This window comes from Diplotaxodon limnothrissa, linkage group LG14 (genome assembly GCF_057381915.1).
Source record: "Diplotaxodon limnothrissa isolate DT_005_m linkage group LG14, D_limnothrissa_male_GT1.1, whole genome shotgun sequence".
Lineage (NCBI taxonomy): Eukaryota > Metazoa > Chordata > Actinopteri > Cichliformes > Cichlidae > Diplotaxodon > Diplotaxodon limnothrissa.
The window spans coordinates 22,328,596-22,343,449 of NC_140609.1; the positions used below are offsets into that span (position 1 = coordinate 22,328,596).

Here is a 14,854-nt window from a genome sequence, read left to right on the forward strand (position 1 = left end):
GACTGTCAGTCCAACAACTCTATCATTAACACATGAGATAATCCGATGGATTATCATCAAGTGTTTCTTTAAATTAGGCTTTAAAAGACTATTTCAGTTTTTATTCTTTAAACCGCAGCCTCGGTGGTGTAAGGAAAAAAAATCAAACAAAGGCTTCGACTATGTGTGAAGTTGATATGGGATCAATAAGTACTGATAGCTGCTCTGTTTTGGGATCATCATATTATTGCTTTCAAAAAATTAATTTCAAAAATGAAATGGTTACATATAAGAAGATTCAGGGGAAACACAAAAACTTTGAATAGTACTAAAAAAATGTAAACTCTCCCTACTCACCATGCACCAAAGTCTCAGGGATCTTTCAGAAATGCTCTACAGCAGCATGAGTTACCATGGCAAAATACCACAGTGAGAAACGACCCACATTAACATGATCAAAACCGAGGATTAATTCTAGTTACCTGGGTAACTTCATTAAATATTGCTTCATAGTTACAGGCCTCAGGTGTCTAGTATTTTAAGATTGTTGTCATTGCCCTCCCCCCTTTATCCCTGGGTGCTTCCTTGCCCATACTTTGTACTGAGGCTAGGCAAAAACTGCATTACCAGCAGGGGGAGATACAAAGTCTGTAGTGAGCAAAAAACGGTTTAAGTAAATTCTAGGGCCGGAAACGATTAAGCTAGGGGGCTAATATGTGTATAAGTGTAAATGTCTTAATAATGTCTGTTCAAACACCCACTTGTGATTATTTTCATGTTGGCGTGAAATAAAATAGCTCCCACTGCTGTTACTGTAGCTTACTGCAAATTCTGCATTCTCGTATAATGGACACAGGGGACCGGCGTGTCTATTACACGTTTTCTTGTTATAGCGGGTTGGGCTAGGATTAGCATCCTTTGTCTTACTTTGTAGTTTGCTCTCTGTGATGGCCTGTTTCATTTTTGCTTCCTCTGTGTCTTCACTTCATTGATTGTGTTCAGCCCTGTCTCGTTTCCTGTGTCTTATTCCTTATCAGATTTCTGTGTGAGTATACACTCAGCACTCACTTTATTAGGTACAACTGGTTTTGTACTCCCACTAAGAACGCAACGTCTAGATGAACAGAATCAGTTTTCTGGGATTTCCTTACCCAGATGATTGATCATGCATCAAGACATTAACACAAATGTTTAGTCACCCAGTCACATGGCAGCAACTAAATGCTTTTAGGTCTGGAGACATGGTCAAGATGACCTGATTCAATAGAAAAGAATGGAAACAAACTTGTGTTTTTGTCACAGGCTGCCAGTATCAACGTGTCTAAAGATACAGTTTAAAATAGCTTCTTTGCCACGTTGTCTGTTATGTGTGGACACAACACTGCTTAATTCTTGAGTGAGGTGCCTTTTATAAGCTTGAATGATCAGTGTTAAGTTGCTTAACAAAAAGGAAATTCCTCTAAAAATGCTCAGGTACAAGGACAGGACTTACATGAGTGAAAAAGCAGACAATTTCCAATGGAAAAACTCTGAAAGACCTTTGGAAAGCCTGCAGAACTACTGCTCAAGACCACTTTTAAAAAATTACAAGAAAGTCTAACTTGCAAGCAAAAACATTAAAAAATGAGGGACCGTTCAAGATTTCTGCAAAGCCCTGTATATGAAAGGATGTACAGTATTTTCTGTTAGTCAAATCCTTGTTTAATCTTTAACAAACCTTTATTTAAATCGACTTTGTTTTCCTGAGGCAGTTTTCTGTCCTTTCAGCCTGCCACTACTTGACGTCGAGTCTCCGTCACATTCTGGAGCTTCTGTTACCAGGCAGAGTTCATCTGCAGGTGAAAGCAGCTGAGTCACTGCAGCCTCTTCATGCTTTCTGTCACTGACACAATGAGTATCGCAGAGCGCTGCCACCAATAAACGATCTCAAGCGCTTTTTAAAATTCGTCGAGGGCTGTAATGTTTGTCCTGCAGATGTGAGTAAGCGTACAGGACAGATGGAGACGTAAATGTGTGAGCCCCACAGTGCAGGCAGAGCAGCAGACTTAAAGTATACTCATCCTTCCTTAAACCATCATAAAAAGCTCCATGTTTGTTGATAACACAGTGTGGAAACACATAAGCATTTGTGCACTATCAGCATCAGGGAAAAAAACCCACTGCAGGTGATCAGACGTGCACATGTGTAGATGTGGTGGATGAATGAAATGGATTTTATCTAAAGTGCTAAATAAGCAGAAGCTTATTGATTGTCAAGCAGAAATGGTTTTATTGCGAGCAGCAAGGGGCTGCAGCGCACTGGAGAGAAAGTGCAGCAGCAGTCGAGTGTTCAGAGGGAAAAATAAATATTGATTTTCAGTTCAGCTTTATCTGATTTAATGAACTCATTTTACAGCAGTTTTATTTTTTATTCTAAATTAGAAAAGTCATTATTTAGCTTTACTGTAAGCTGGTGAATCAGACTACAAGACAAACACATGGCCGTGTCAGACGAAGAGCAGAAACCAACCTATCCCCTAAATCAGAGAGGCCACAGCAGTTTGAGGTGCACTCCTTTCATAGTGATCCTGATCCACACAATTTTTCCATGGAGTTGTTCAATTCCTAAATTTAAGGTTTTCAAATCAATTAAATTTACAAAGGGACTCTCGCTGCCTTCTGACTCGTTATGGTCCTTTTAAGATATAATGAATAAATGAATAATTAAAAATCATGAAGCACTGAGACGTTCAGCATGTTTTAGTCGGACTAGTGAACTCACCACAAGATAAAATGAGAAACGTTAGTGAAGGTTATTCAGTGCCAGGGCAGCAAGAAATTAACTACAAGCCATTAAAAACGCCATAAATGTTTTTATTATTCATCAAAGTACTGTTTATTGGGTGCTGGTTTAGCTCAGTGCGTTAATCAGGCGACCACACGCCATACGGAAGAAAGCGACCGGCCCAACATGTGACTCCGCAGCCCTTTGACTTTATCTGACCCTGCTTTCCTGTCCTTTCTTCACTGTATCTATCAAATAAAGCTGAAAAAGGCCAGAAAAACGTGAAAGTACAGCAAGTGAGGTCAAAGGTCATGGCCAGTCTGTTTACGGTGATCAAGGGGGCCACAGGCCCAGATAAATGAGAAGGCTAGCTTCAGGATGGGCATCAGACGTAAAGTCAAACATGTGGATCATATTTAAGAAAGAAAGCCTGTAACACACATCTCTGAGTAACAAATTACAACCAACATGTTTGAATAAATCAACATAATGGAAGTTTCAGATCAGTATAGATGAATAAATATTGTGGATGCATTAATGTTGTTTTGCAGTTCAGCTTTGATGTAAATGGAAAAAAAAAAAACAGTTCATACTGAGAGCCTGACTGCGATTTCCCATGAAGCCTAGCTCCTGCTGTTTTCAGAGGAAAACTTCTTTTTTGGGTTAGGATTTAAGCTCCAGAAAGTCCCTGTCCCACTCCTCACTTTCCCACCAATGTTCAACCTTCATTTACCATGGAAATCTGTTTCTCTCTGAAGATCCTGTTCTAATTTCTATCCATTTGTGCTCTCGAGGGGGAAAACTCTCTTTTTACAGACCTCCATCACACACACAGCTTCTCTCCTGTTATTAATTCAACAGTTCTGGTGTGTGTAGCATCACTACATGGTGGAGGAGCAGAAGGGCTGAAAGCTACAAGCTGATATCTGACACCTCAAACAAGTGTGATGGAGCTGACACAGAGCTCACGTCTGAATCAGCTACACGAGGCTCTTGACAGCAGATAACACAAGTAAAAGTGCTTTTACTTTAAAAGTCAGGGTGGAAAAAGCATGCACAGAAACCTGCAGCAGCCCTTCTCAGTCATTTGTAACTCCCTATCTGTGCTCACCGTGCATATAGATACCACAAACCATTGTGGACTCAACCCTTCGCCAGGATGCCCTCCTCAGATTTCCCATTCAGATATCTGGCCAGGAGGAAATCATTAATGACCCACTCAGAGCTGAGTTTCAAGCCAACCCACTGACCAGCTCGGATGAACTGACGAAAACAGGCAAGACTCGAAAACGCAGCTGGACATTTACTACCTTTACAGCCGGTCAAAATCAATAGACAATAAAGCTGAGTCAGTGCAACTATTAAAAGCTACTATCAGTGAAATGTGGCTTTTTGATTACATGTGATGCCCGTTAACAATGACCAAGAAGAGGTCTCCATGCAAATTCTTTGCACTGTAGATGAGATACAGCTGCACTGTGCCACCTGTGACCAGTGGAGGCACTGCGAGTGTGTTTGAATGTAAGCCGATCCAACTGATGACAGCTACACCGTTCGGCCAACAGATTTAGGCAGCAGCACCAGCTCTGTATTAGTATTTGTTTCTGTATAACCCCGAAGATTCTTCAACCTTTAAAATTCTCTTTTTAAAGAATTTATGTCTACACATGTGGTGATATCATCTGAGTAATTTACTGATCAAAATTTAAATGAAGGAAAAACAATGTGGTATTAGAAGAATGTGACCTTTTCAACTGCTCCTCATCTCTGTTCGAAGACAGGTGACTCTGCATTATCCACAGACTGACATTATAAGAAAGACATAACCACCAGGACCTCCATGCCTGCCATTACTTTAGGTTTTCCAGGATATCTCCAATGACCTTTTGCTATATTGACCCTCAAACTTTATTTCAAATACTAAGAATGGGTGAATTAGTAAGTTTTTGTCTTTGTCTACCAGTCCCCATATTAAACACAGTTTCTACCTGTGTGTGGGCAGCTATCGGCCACAGGTGTATAAAATGAAGCATGTAGCCATGGGGTCTGCCTTTACAAAAATTTGTGAAAGAACTGTTTGTTCTAAAGAGCTCCTTAAATTAAGCACTGCTTAAATGGACGTCACCTCTGCAAGTCATTTTGTGAAACTCCTTCCATCCTAGATGGAGCGATCAACTCTAACTTGTATTACTGCAAAGTGTAAGCTTTTAGGAACTCCATCATGAAGTGGCAGAGTGCATAACGTTACACAGTACGTAAAGGGTACAATGCACCTCACCAACGGTCTGCGTGCCGGGAGTTTCATTGCATGTGTTTCCCATGGCCAAGCAGCTGCTGTATATATAATCTTTCGGTGGCCCAGCACATTTGTATAATGTCTGAGGAGTATGCTACAACAGACTGGGAAAAAGTCTTACAGCACGGACACAATCACAGCAAAGTTGGTTAGCATGCTGCATCCATAAACAGTAAAGGTGGATGAACTACCAAGTACCTCACTTTCACTTCTAAAAATGGGGCAGAGATCTCAGGGTGCCCTGTTCCTAACAGCAGGCCGTATTATCTGTCTTCAGAATACACAAACATTACAAATTGATGTAAAAACTGACCACGGGAGTCTGTTTGAATTGACTCACTTGCAGCCAGCCTCAAGTGGGCACTGGATGAATTGTAGTTTTCATGTCTGTACTTTTTCATGATAGCGCACCCAAATCTGTGAATATACATCGGTGTCTGAGTTGCATTCAGGGTAATGTAGGCAGTGTGGTTGGGAAAGGGGATAACAAAGTGTGGAACAAAAAAACCCCTAAAACACACTAAAAAAAACCTCTGTTTATACAACAGTTTGAAAAGCTGGTTTTCAAACTGCTGAGGATGAATTATAGTACATTTGGAGGAAGTCACATCTGGTAGTCACATCTGTTATACGTGACCATCATTGACCCTGTTTGACCTACAGTGCTTATTTTGGCTTTAGTTAAGACATTTTTAATCCTCACGTCAGTACACTTCATTATTTATGCATTTAATTTACTTCTATGTGTAAACCATTGTGTGCATGTGTTTATATGCACTATTCTGCCTGAGCTGTTTTCTATCTTGGTCAGAACCCACTCAGAAATCATCTTTTCAGTCTCAGATTATTTTTTATTTTCTTAATTAATTATGAAATTAAAAAAAAAAACAAGATAAAGTAATAGTGATCAGAGGCACGGAGGCTGACTTGTGAAGCTTTGAGTGCTTAAACAGCAGGAGGACTCCTCAGCGAGTGGCTGTTTGTTCTCCTGCTTCTCACAAACAAGGTTATCTCCATGAAGGATGTGAGATGAGTAGAGACGAGAGAAAGAGAAGGAAACGTTACATAAGATCATCAGTAAGAAAAGCAGCGACAGCGTTTGTGTCCTGTTAATCAAAAAAACTAAACAGTCATTTAAAAATAAGCCCACTTTTAAAGTTAATAATCTCCACTCGCGAAACTAAGTGACAGTCCTGGACTGTTTATATCCAGTTTAGTTTAATTAGGAAAATATTAAACAATGGATGCTGAATATGGAGCTGCTGAGCAGGAAGAAAAGAGGAAGACCACAGAGAAGCTAAATGGATGTAGCGACGGAGTACACACAGAGGGTTGGTGTGACAGAGGATTTTAGGCATAGGGTGAGATAGAGGCAGATGAGCCGCTGTGGCGACCACTAAAAGGAGTAGCGAAATGATGGAGGAAATCTACAGAATTAATATGTTTACTACAGGGAAATTCCTCCCAGAAATCTACCTGATTATTTCTGGTATTTCATAAAAACACATTTTTCCTTGGCTCTGCCTTGCTGAAGGAATCGATCACCATTAGTGCATCTGAAACATCTGCGACTACGTCTTAATTTGTCTGCTCCGAGCTTCGTGTCACATGACCCAAGGCGGCTGCATTGACTGAATGTTAAGTGACGCCTGCACTTTAACTTTCTTTTAAACTTAGGACAGCATGCAGCAGTCTTAACATAAGAGCTCCTAATGAAAGATATTTAACAGAGAGGATGAAAAGTAACAGGAGACGAACAACACTCTTTGCTTTCCTTTCAGACCATAAAGTCTTTTGTGATAGCTGGAAGCTTGTCTATACAGAAGAAGACTGACCTATTAAATATTAAATCTATTTAATGAATGGATGGATCTGGACTCTAATGCAAGCTCCAACATTTGATATTCAGTTGCAGAAATGTTAAAAACTTCTGTGTTTTGTCTACCAGGATAGGATCAGTTCTGCTCATGAAAATCAATTAAAATTCAAAAATGTTAATAGATTTCTTTCACACAGAGACACACACAGTCTCTCTGCCCACACACAACATGGTGTAGTGCAAGTTACCAGAATCTGAGTCAGAAACTAAAACCTGCTTGTTCATTTCTCCAAATCCACGGACTGTAGAAATGTTCATATGGGGGTGGCTTTAGGTTTGACGCAAGAGTTCAACCAACGTATGCTTCATCGGAGTAAGAACGACTCCTTTTGGTTGATTAGGAGAAAAAGTCTTGAGCAACTTCAGGTATGCGAGTGCCTCTATGAGTTGCTCTGGTTTGTGTAAATAAAATTGCGTAACAGGTTTTCAGACAGGTCAAGTCTGAACGTTTCTGTAACTATCTGTAATGAAGTCAAAGTACAGAGAACAGCACTCATATGGCAAACTTAAAGACAATATTTATGTTTTATAAGTATTGTATGTTTTTAGGAATTAAATAAAGTTTTATTTATACATGCTGTTTTTGTTGTTATTGGTCTTTTGCACACTATGGGGCAGTTACCTGCTGGGTTACTGCATTTAAGGGGATTTAAGGGGAAGGGGTTAAATCGTTCAGGTCAAAAATGCAACAGTTAACAATGTAAGGTTAGGCTGCATAACTGATAGTCAACTGGGACAAGAATTGCATGAAGAGGCGAAGGCAAAGTTTGGACTTGTGAGTATTTTGAGCGCACAGCTGTGGAGCACGCGTCAGAAACTGCTTAGGTAATGTGGTAAAGTACCAGCTTATTAGAAAGCTGTTATGGCAAGTCTTGATCACATGACCTCAGAAGCCTACTGGGGACATATGGATGTAAAAGTTGTCTGATGTTTGCTGGTGCTTGTCCACGCAGAGCTCCAAAAGCAAAAACCAGTGGACTCTGAAGCTAATGGAACTGAATTAACAACAGTGCGACACGTGAGTACTTAGAAAAATAGTTAAAAGTCTTGCAGCCATGATGAAATCCAGATGTGATGAGGTCAGAGCATGTCGCAATGGAACTCAGCTTGGGGGTATTTCTTAAGTGATAAAAAACAGGAGCAAACCAGAGATTTCACGTAACCATCCAGAGTGAAAGGAGAGTCAAAGGTCATCCCAAGGTTCCTGACAAAAAATGTAGCAAATGTAGCCAGAGGACCTAGTTTTCATTAAATCTGTCAGGAGCACAAACAAGCACTTCTATATTCTCTTCATTAAGTTGGAGAAAAAGGTCTACCGTCTAACTTTCAATGGCGCCTGAAGCTTAAAAATATTGTGTGGCTTAAAAGAGAGATACAACTGAATGTTATCTGCACAGCAATGATAGGAAAAGTTTTTAAAAGTGCTCGAAAAGTACTGAAGAGGGAACAAATATAAAAGAAACAATAAAGGTCCCAAAACAGAACCTTGTGGCACACCATAGACAAGAGAAGTGGAAACGGACCTGAATTATTACCCATCTCCACTTTTCTCATACACGATGGGTAAAATAGTTTCATAAAAATAATCGAGTACGCATATTTTGTGAGCAAAATGTTAAAGGAGACACTTATAAGTGAGGAAAATTACAAAATGTAATGGCTTAGGGTTGGAGTTGACTCAGCTCTCAGATTGTTAAATGTCATTTTTCAGAAGCACACATTTGACTGTAAGCCAGTCAGGACTTGTTTAAACCGCTAGTGACTTTGTGTCTATGTGTATCTGCATCTTTTGCAATTTCTTTACTGTGAAGGTGTCATGACATTGTAATTTTACAGGTCAAAACTAGAGAAGATGTCTCAACAGCCACAATGCCAATGTCTGTCTTTGCTCAGTGTTTGTGAATTAGATCACACCCATCTTTAAACACCAAATTTTCATTTTGATCTCAGCTACGCACCTGTAAAGTTTCATTACTGCATCATGTGAAGGTTTCGACATTAGCACTTGTCTGACGCAGGTCTGCAGCCAGGACTACTTTAGGTTATGTCTGTTACAGAATTCATCAAAAACTAAAAGTACAAGAAAACACAGCAAAATCTGAAACTTTACCTTTACCTTCACCCACAAAAAGGAAACGCTTGTGAGAAAAATACAGATCAGATTTAAGGAGATTTTCTTAGAAAAGGTGGTGGGAGGAGGATACTTGTGTTAGCATTACAGTGAAGAAAGATTAAACAAGGAACAAGATGTGATTATGGGCAATAACACGAAAACGTTTAGCTCCTCGAAATGAAAGAAAACACAAGCAGGCACAGACATGCCTGGGAACGAGTCTGTAACAGTAGCAATTCCAGGAAATGCTGCAGTACAAAGCCTACATTGAAACCACAAAAAACTAAACTTGTTACACAACTTGCCAGCTATTTCTCCCATTTAATATCTTTATTACAGTTTCCCAAGGTGATATGAATAAACTGGTTTATCTAACATCCTGAAACCTGATCATTTTTTAATCGCACAGTCATGTGAAAGATAAAGTTTCTCACGGGACTCTCTGCAGTCCTGTGAAAAATAAATATTCCCCATGATTAACTAGCTCATTAAACCACCTTTAGTAGGAATAACTTTATCAGTCTCTCACATCTCTGTGGAGGAATTTTGACCCACACTTCTTTACAACATTACATCCGTTCATTGAAGTTTGCAAGCATTTTTTTTGCACAGCTCTCTTAAGGTCCCGCCACAACATTTCAGTTCGGTCTGGACTTTGCTGCTGTGTTTGGAATCACTGACCAGTTGCACGACGCAGTTTGCGTCAGTATTTAGCTGTCAGATGGATGGCCTCATATTTGACTCTAGAATACTTTGATGTACAGAGAAGTTAATCATCAGCTTAATAACTAATAGGTGCCCACGTTCTATGCTTGGAAAACAAGCCTAAATAATCACCCTCCACCACCGTGCCTGTTTGCTGCTATGAGGTGTTTGTACATTACAGCCAAACATGCCCAAAGGACATTATTCCAGAAGCCTTGTGGTTTGTTCAGATGAAACCTTTCAAGCCTAAGCCATGCTGTCGGGCTCTTTAACCTACACTGAATGCTTCAGCCCTGTAAACTGATGATCAGACAGACAGTGGATATGATTAGCAACATCCAGCTACTGCTTAGCCTTTATTTTCCTGTGGAACCAGTATTTTAAGAAAGAAAGGGTTTTCACTGGACTGTGGACTCACAGGACTTTTAAACACTGAAAACAGCAAATATTTGGTATTTTTATTTTATTTTCTAGGGTACTTTTATGCCTTATATGTGCAACCATTAACTCACTTCACTCACTCCTTCGCTGTCCTTTAAAGCAGTAATAATGAGTGATATATTAATCACAGTAATATACCATTCAGCAGACACTTGGTAACCGGCTGTTGAACACAGTGGAACATTTAGCAGCTAATTGATAGGCAGAATTCCCCTTCAGGTCGACTCTATGAACAGCGCTAAACGCCAGTGAACTTTTGACCTGTATTTGCTCTAGCTGGATGGACTTGTAGGATGGATAAATAAGCAAGATGCACTGTGATATTTCAGTGTTGTTCCCAAGTGGCCAAAAACTCAGTGAGACTTAAAGACGTGTGTGCACTCAAAGTCTGGGTTTATATGTTGAGTCTGGTTTGCTGTTTGTGCTGAAAGTACCTGAAGCAGACGGTATGCCAGTCATTGTTAAGGGCCTGGAGGTACTGCTCATCGTAGATCCTCTGTTTGCATCCCGCGCACACGGGCAAACTTCCTCCAGCTGTAATGACAGGAGACCGACGTGCTGATATCACCATATTAAAGCTCATTAAACATAAAGTTATAAACAGTTCGCACAAAGAGATGTGTGTTTGTGTCTCTGTCTGTATGCCTTCTCCACCGCTTATCTGGCTATGCAAATTATCACTGCTGGTTTATAACCCAGCTCTAAAAACACACAACTCAAACAAACACACCACACAGCGTCTCCTCCACCGTTACCACCAGAGCAGAAACGATGTACCATCTGAAGGGGCATTTTTAATGAGCATACGGCTCAGCAGGGGCAAAACCACTAATTTGCTGCATTGCCCTGTTTAATAGAAAAACTCTTGTTTATTAAAAAAAATCATAACATTTAAAGAAACACAATTTTTTGCCTAGAATTATAGGATAATATTCAAACTTTGGCAATGAGAAAAATTGAAATATTATGACCAAAAGGCATAAAACATCCAGGTTTCCAAAGGTAGTTATGCTCAGTAATAAAAGGCTTTTATTTTACTTTTCCAAACCTACCTCTAATTGGATGTTTTATCCCTTTTTTCTAGTCATAAACTTTCCATTTTTTTTTGTTGTTTTGGGTTTTTTCCCCCACAATTTACCTGTACAAAAGGCCACAGAATGAGCCACAGCACAAGTATTAACGATGTTCTACCATAACCTTGCTCGAAAGGGTATGAGGAAACGGTGGAAACACTGTTTTGGCAGCTCTACAGCTGCTCTATAGTGTAATGGTTTACACATATCTCTATCACGCGAAAGATACCTGGTTCAGTCCCAGAGGAGAGACAGACTCACTTGGGTGTCACATCTAGTGTGAGAATCTGCCACGTCAAACATGTGGAGCTCCCTGCTGTGGCGACCCCTTTGTGAATAAGGGAGCAGCTGAAATGAGCTATTCTATTAAGCAAGCTTGGCTAACAAGTCCAAAACTAATCGAGTGTAGAAATCAGGGTGATGATGATGCTGCATTGTATTTGCCTCGGAACTTCAGATTAAGGGGGGCCATTCCAGATGAAAATTCCCAACTGGAAACTCAGAAATTCCTACTTTCAAATTCAAATTTAACGCACCATGAGTGTGGAGGCGTGGGTGCGTGTTGTAAAAGCAGGAAACGACACAAAGAAACTAAAGAGAAACTGAGATGATGCATAAAATGATGGCAGGTAGATGTACGCTTTTAAAATAATGTAGTTATCATCAAAACTGCTAATAACATAGTTAATAACATAGTTATTAGCAGGCTAATAACATGCCTGCTAATAACATTTTATATTTTCCTTACAATTTAAACCAGACATCGGCTTTCTTCTACTTCTTTCCTGATAAGAGTCGTTTCCATGAGAGGAATCTTATTAGCTGCAGATCAAAGATTCCACCTCTTAGGAAAATCTTCATTATGATTAGAGTTTCAGGAAAAAAGCAATTTGGCAGAGTTGGGACGATTTATCCTGCAGTAAGGGTTCATCTGGTGCAAAGGGCGAGGCGGCGGCCAACGTTATGCTGTGTTAGATGCATTTGTTGCCTGAGTTAATTTGCCTAAAAAAAGTCACACGGCAAGACTCAGTGAGTAACAGCAAACACAAACATGGCAGCCAGTTGAAAGCATTCCATCCGTGGGGATGCTGTTTTGATTTGTAAAGAATAAAACTGCACAGATGCTACTGCTTCAGGTTCCCCCGCATTACTCTCACTGCTGAGCTCCTGAACTTGCGGTACACCCAAGAGTAACATCACGACTGTCACCTCAGAGTAACAGCCGAGCGTAGCACCTCTTCATCATGGCATTTCAACAAGAAGTAACAAGAGTACTTCTCCACATACAAAGCAGCTATAAAGAGGCCGAATTTTGACCAAGGTTAAGTTCAAAAGTGCCACAATATGAAATCTGGATACTGGTGGAAGAGTCTTGATAAAACGTAACTCTGCACAACAGCTTCAATTATTCATCCATCCTGTGAACTGAAAGCCATTTTGGCAGAGCTTTGGGTGCTGATGTCTGGTGCTAATGCTTTTCTTCTTCACTCCTCCAGCCTTCTCTCTTTAAACACTTTTTTACCATCTTTTTTTTTAAATTTTTTTATAGCATTTTTTATTGTGGAGCATTTCTCTGCATGATCTCTTTCCTCCTGTTGACTTCAGACAGGGCTGCCAAGGCAAACAGAAACACACCTACATTCTGGCACAAACTGTAAAACCTGTGCAGGTACAGGTGCGTACGCCCCGCCCGCTCTGACCTAAAGCAGACACTTCCAGATTAGCTAACCACACTGCAATGCAAAGTGAAACCTTACATAGGACGCCCATTGTTCACCTCAGTGAAGCTGACTGACAGCTCGGTGTGCACAGTTATCTCACACCACATGCCAAAATACACACACATAGATCAACAATGTGGTTTACCAGCTGTTCGAGCCATAGCTTCCTGAATCACTATCCAGAAAACAATGAATTAAAAAAACATACAATTAAAACAGCTTCATTAATAATGAGATCAGAAGGTTATCTGGCTGCTTTAAATGATTAAATCTACACCGGTCACACACCTAAGTTAATCATGGAGTCTGTGGGAGTCTTAGTTTGGTGCAGGCACAACAGGAAACTCTGCCATCTGTGTGTTTTCACACAGCATGAAGGAAGCTCTTAAAGGACAGTTACTTCTCACGTAACAACCTGTTTATAAGCACTGCATGCTGGATTATTGGAGAAGGCTGGCGGCAGATGAAGAGTGTGGTGGTGGCCTGAGGGTGAACGTTGCATACAAACATGCTGGCCGCATCCACTCGAAGAATGGCTTCATCTGCGGCACAGCCTGGCGCTCCCTGCACACGAACCTATTTCTGTACAGTAAACACAGAAACGGTGCAGTGTGCAGCTTTTTTTTCTGTTGGAGCATCTTCTGCGTTTCGAGGAGCAGGGAGTGCGCCGTGGTCTCCGCATCGCCCGCCCCAAAAGCCGAAGCGCGTAACCAGCACGCAGGTCCTTACCTTCCTCCTCTCCCATGCGTTCGTCCTTCCAGGTGCAACAGAGCAGCATCAACCTCATTCACACGCGGAGCTCCGGGAGAGAGCCAACTGCCTCTGCTCGACGGATAAACGGTGTTCACCGACACACACCGCAACGCGCCCGTACGGTGGCTGGGAAGTGCAAAGCGCAACAAATTAAAAAACGGCAACAAATTAAAAATCCACAACAAATTAAAAAACTGCAACAAATTAAAAAACCGCAACAAATTAAAAATCCACAACAAATTAAAAAACCGCAACAAATTAAAAATTCGCAACAAATTAAAAAACCACAACAAATTAAAAATCCACAACAAATTAAAAAACCGCAACAAATTAAAAATTCACAACAAATTAAAAATTCACAACAAATTAAAAAACCACAACAAATTAAAAATCCACAACAAATTAAAAATCCACAACAAATTAAAAATCCACAAATTAAAAATCCACAACAAATTAAAAAACCACAACAAATTAAAAAACCGCAACAAATTAAAAATCCACAACAAATTAAAAAACCGCAACAAATTAAAAATTCGCAACAAATTAAAAATTCGCAACAAATTAAAAATCCACAACAAATTAAAAAACCGCAACAAATTAAAAATTCACAACAAATTAAAAAACCGCAACAAATTAAAAATCCACAACAAATTAAAAAACCGCAACAAATTAAAAAACCGCAACAAATTAAAAATCCACAACAAATTAAAAAACCACAACAAATTAAAAAACCGCAACAAATTAAAAATCCTTGACGGAAAGGGATTGTCTGAAATACCGGAAGTGGAGAGTGATGTCACGAGAGGGGGCGTGGCCAGAATTTTTGGTTGAGGCGCCATGTTTCTGGGCCGAACAAAGCGCTAGCGAAAGAGGAGCGAAAGTACACGGATAACACCAGTTATGGTTCGTACTTGCTGTGCGGTCGGTTGTAAAGTTAGATCGCACGACCGGCAAGGGAATAAGGTTGAAAATGGTTTATCTTTTCATTCTTTCCCCACCTGGAAGCAACATGAGGCAGCTCATGTATCGGATGTTACCAAAAGAAGGCGTCTAGTCTGGATAGCAGCTGTGAGACCAGCTGATATCCAGTTCGATTCCATCTCCAAATATCTGTTGGTGTGCTCCAGACA

The 14,854-nt window shown here is 40.2% G+C and overlaps 1 protein-coding gene across 1 annotated transcript in view; it reads right to left on the reverse strand.

The window, feature by feature from the left end:
- Positions 1-13,758, reverse strand: part of limk1a (LIM domain kinase 1a) — a 51,789-nt gene extending 38,031 nt beyond the window's left edge. Inside the window, exons 1-2 of the mRNA XM_085370119.1 lie at positions 13,701-13,758; positions 10,612-10,711 (exon numbers count right to left, since the gene is read on the reverse strand). Of these exons, the coding sequence (XP_085226245.1) occupies positions 10,612-10,711; positions 13,701-13,758 (158 nt within the window). The remainder of the gene's footprint in view (positions 1-10,611; positions 10,712-13,700) is intronic.
- Positions 13,759-14,854: the final 1,096 nt, after the last annotated feature.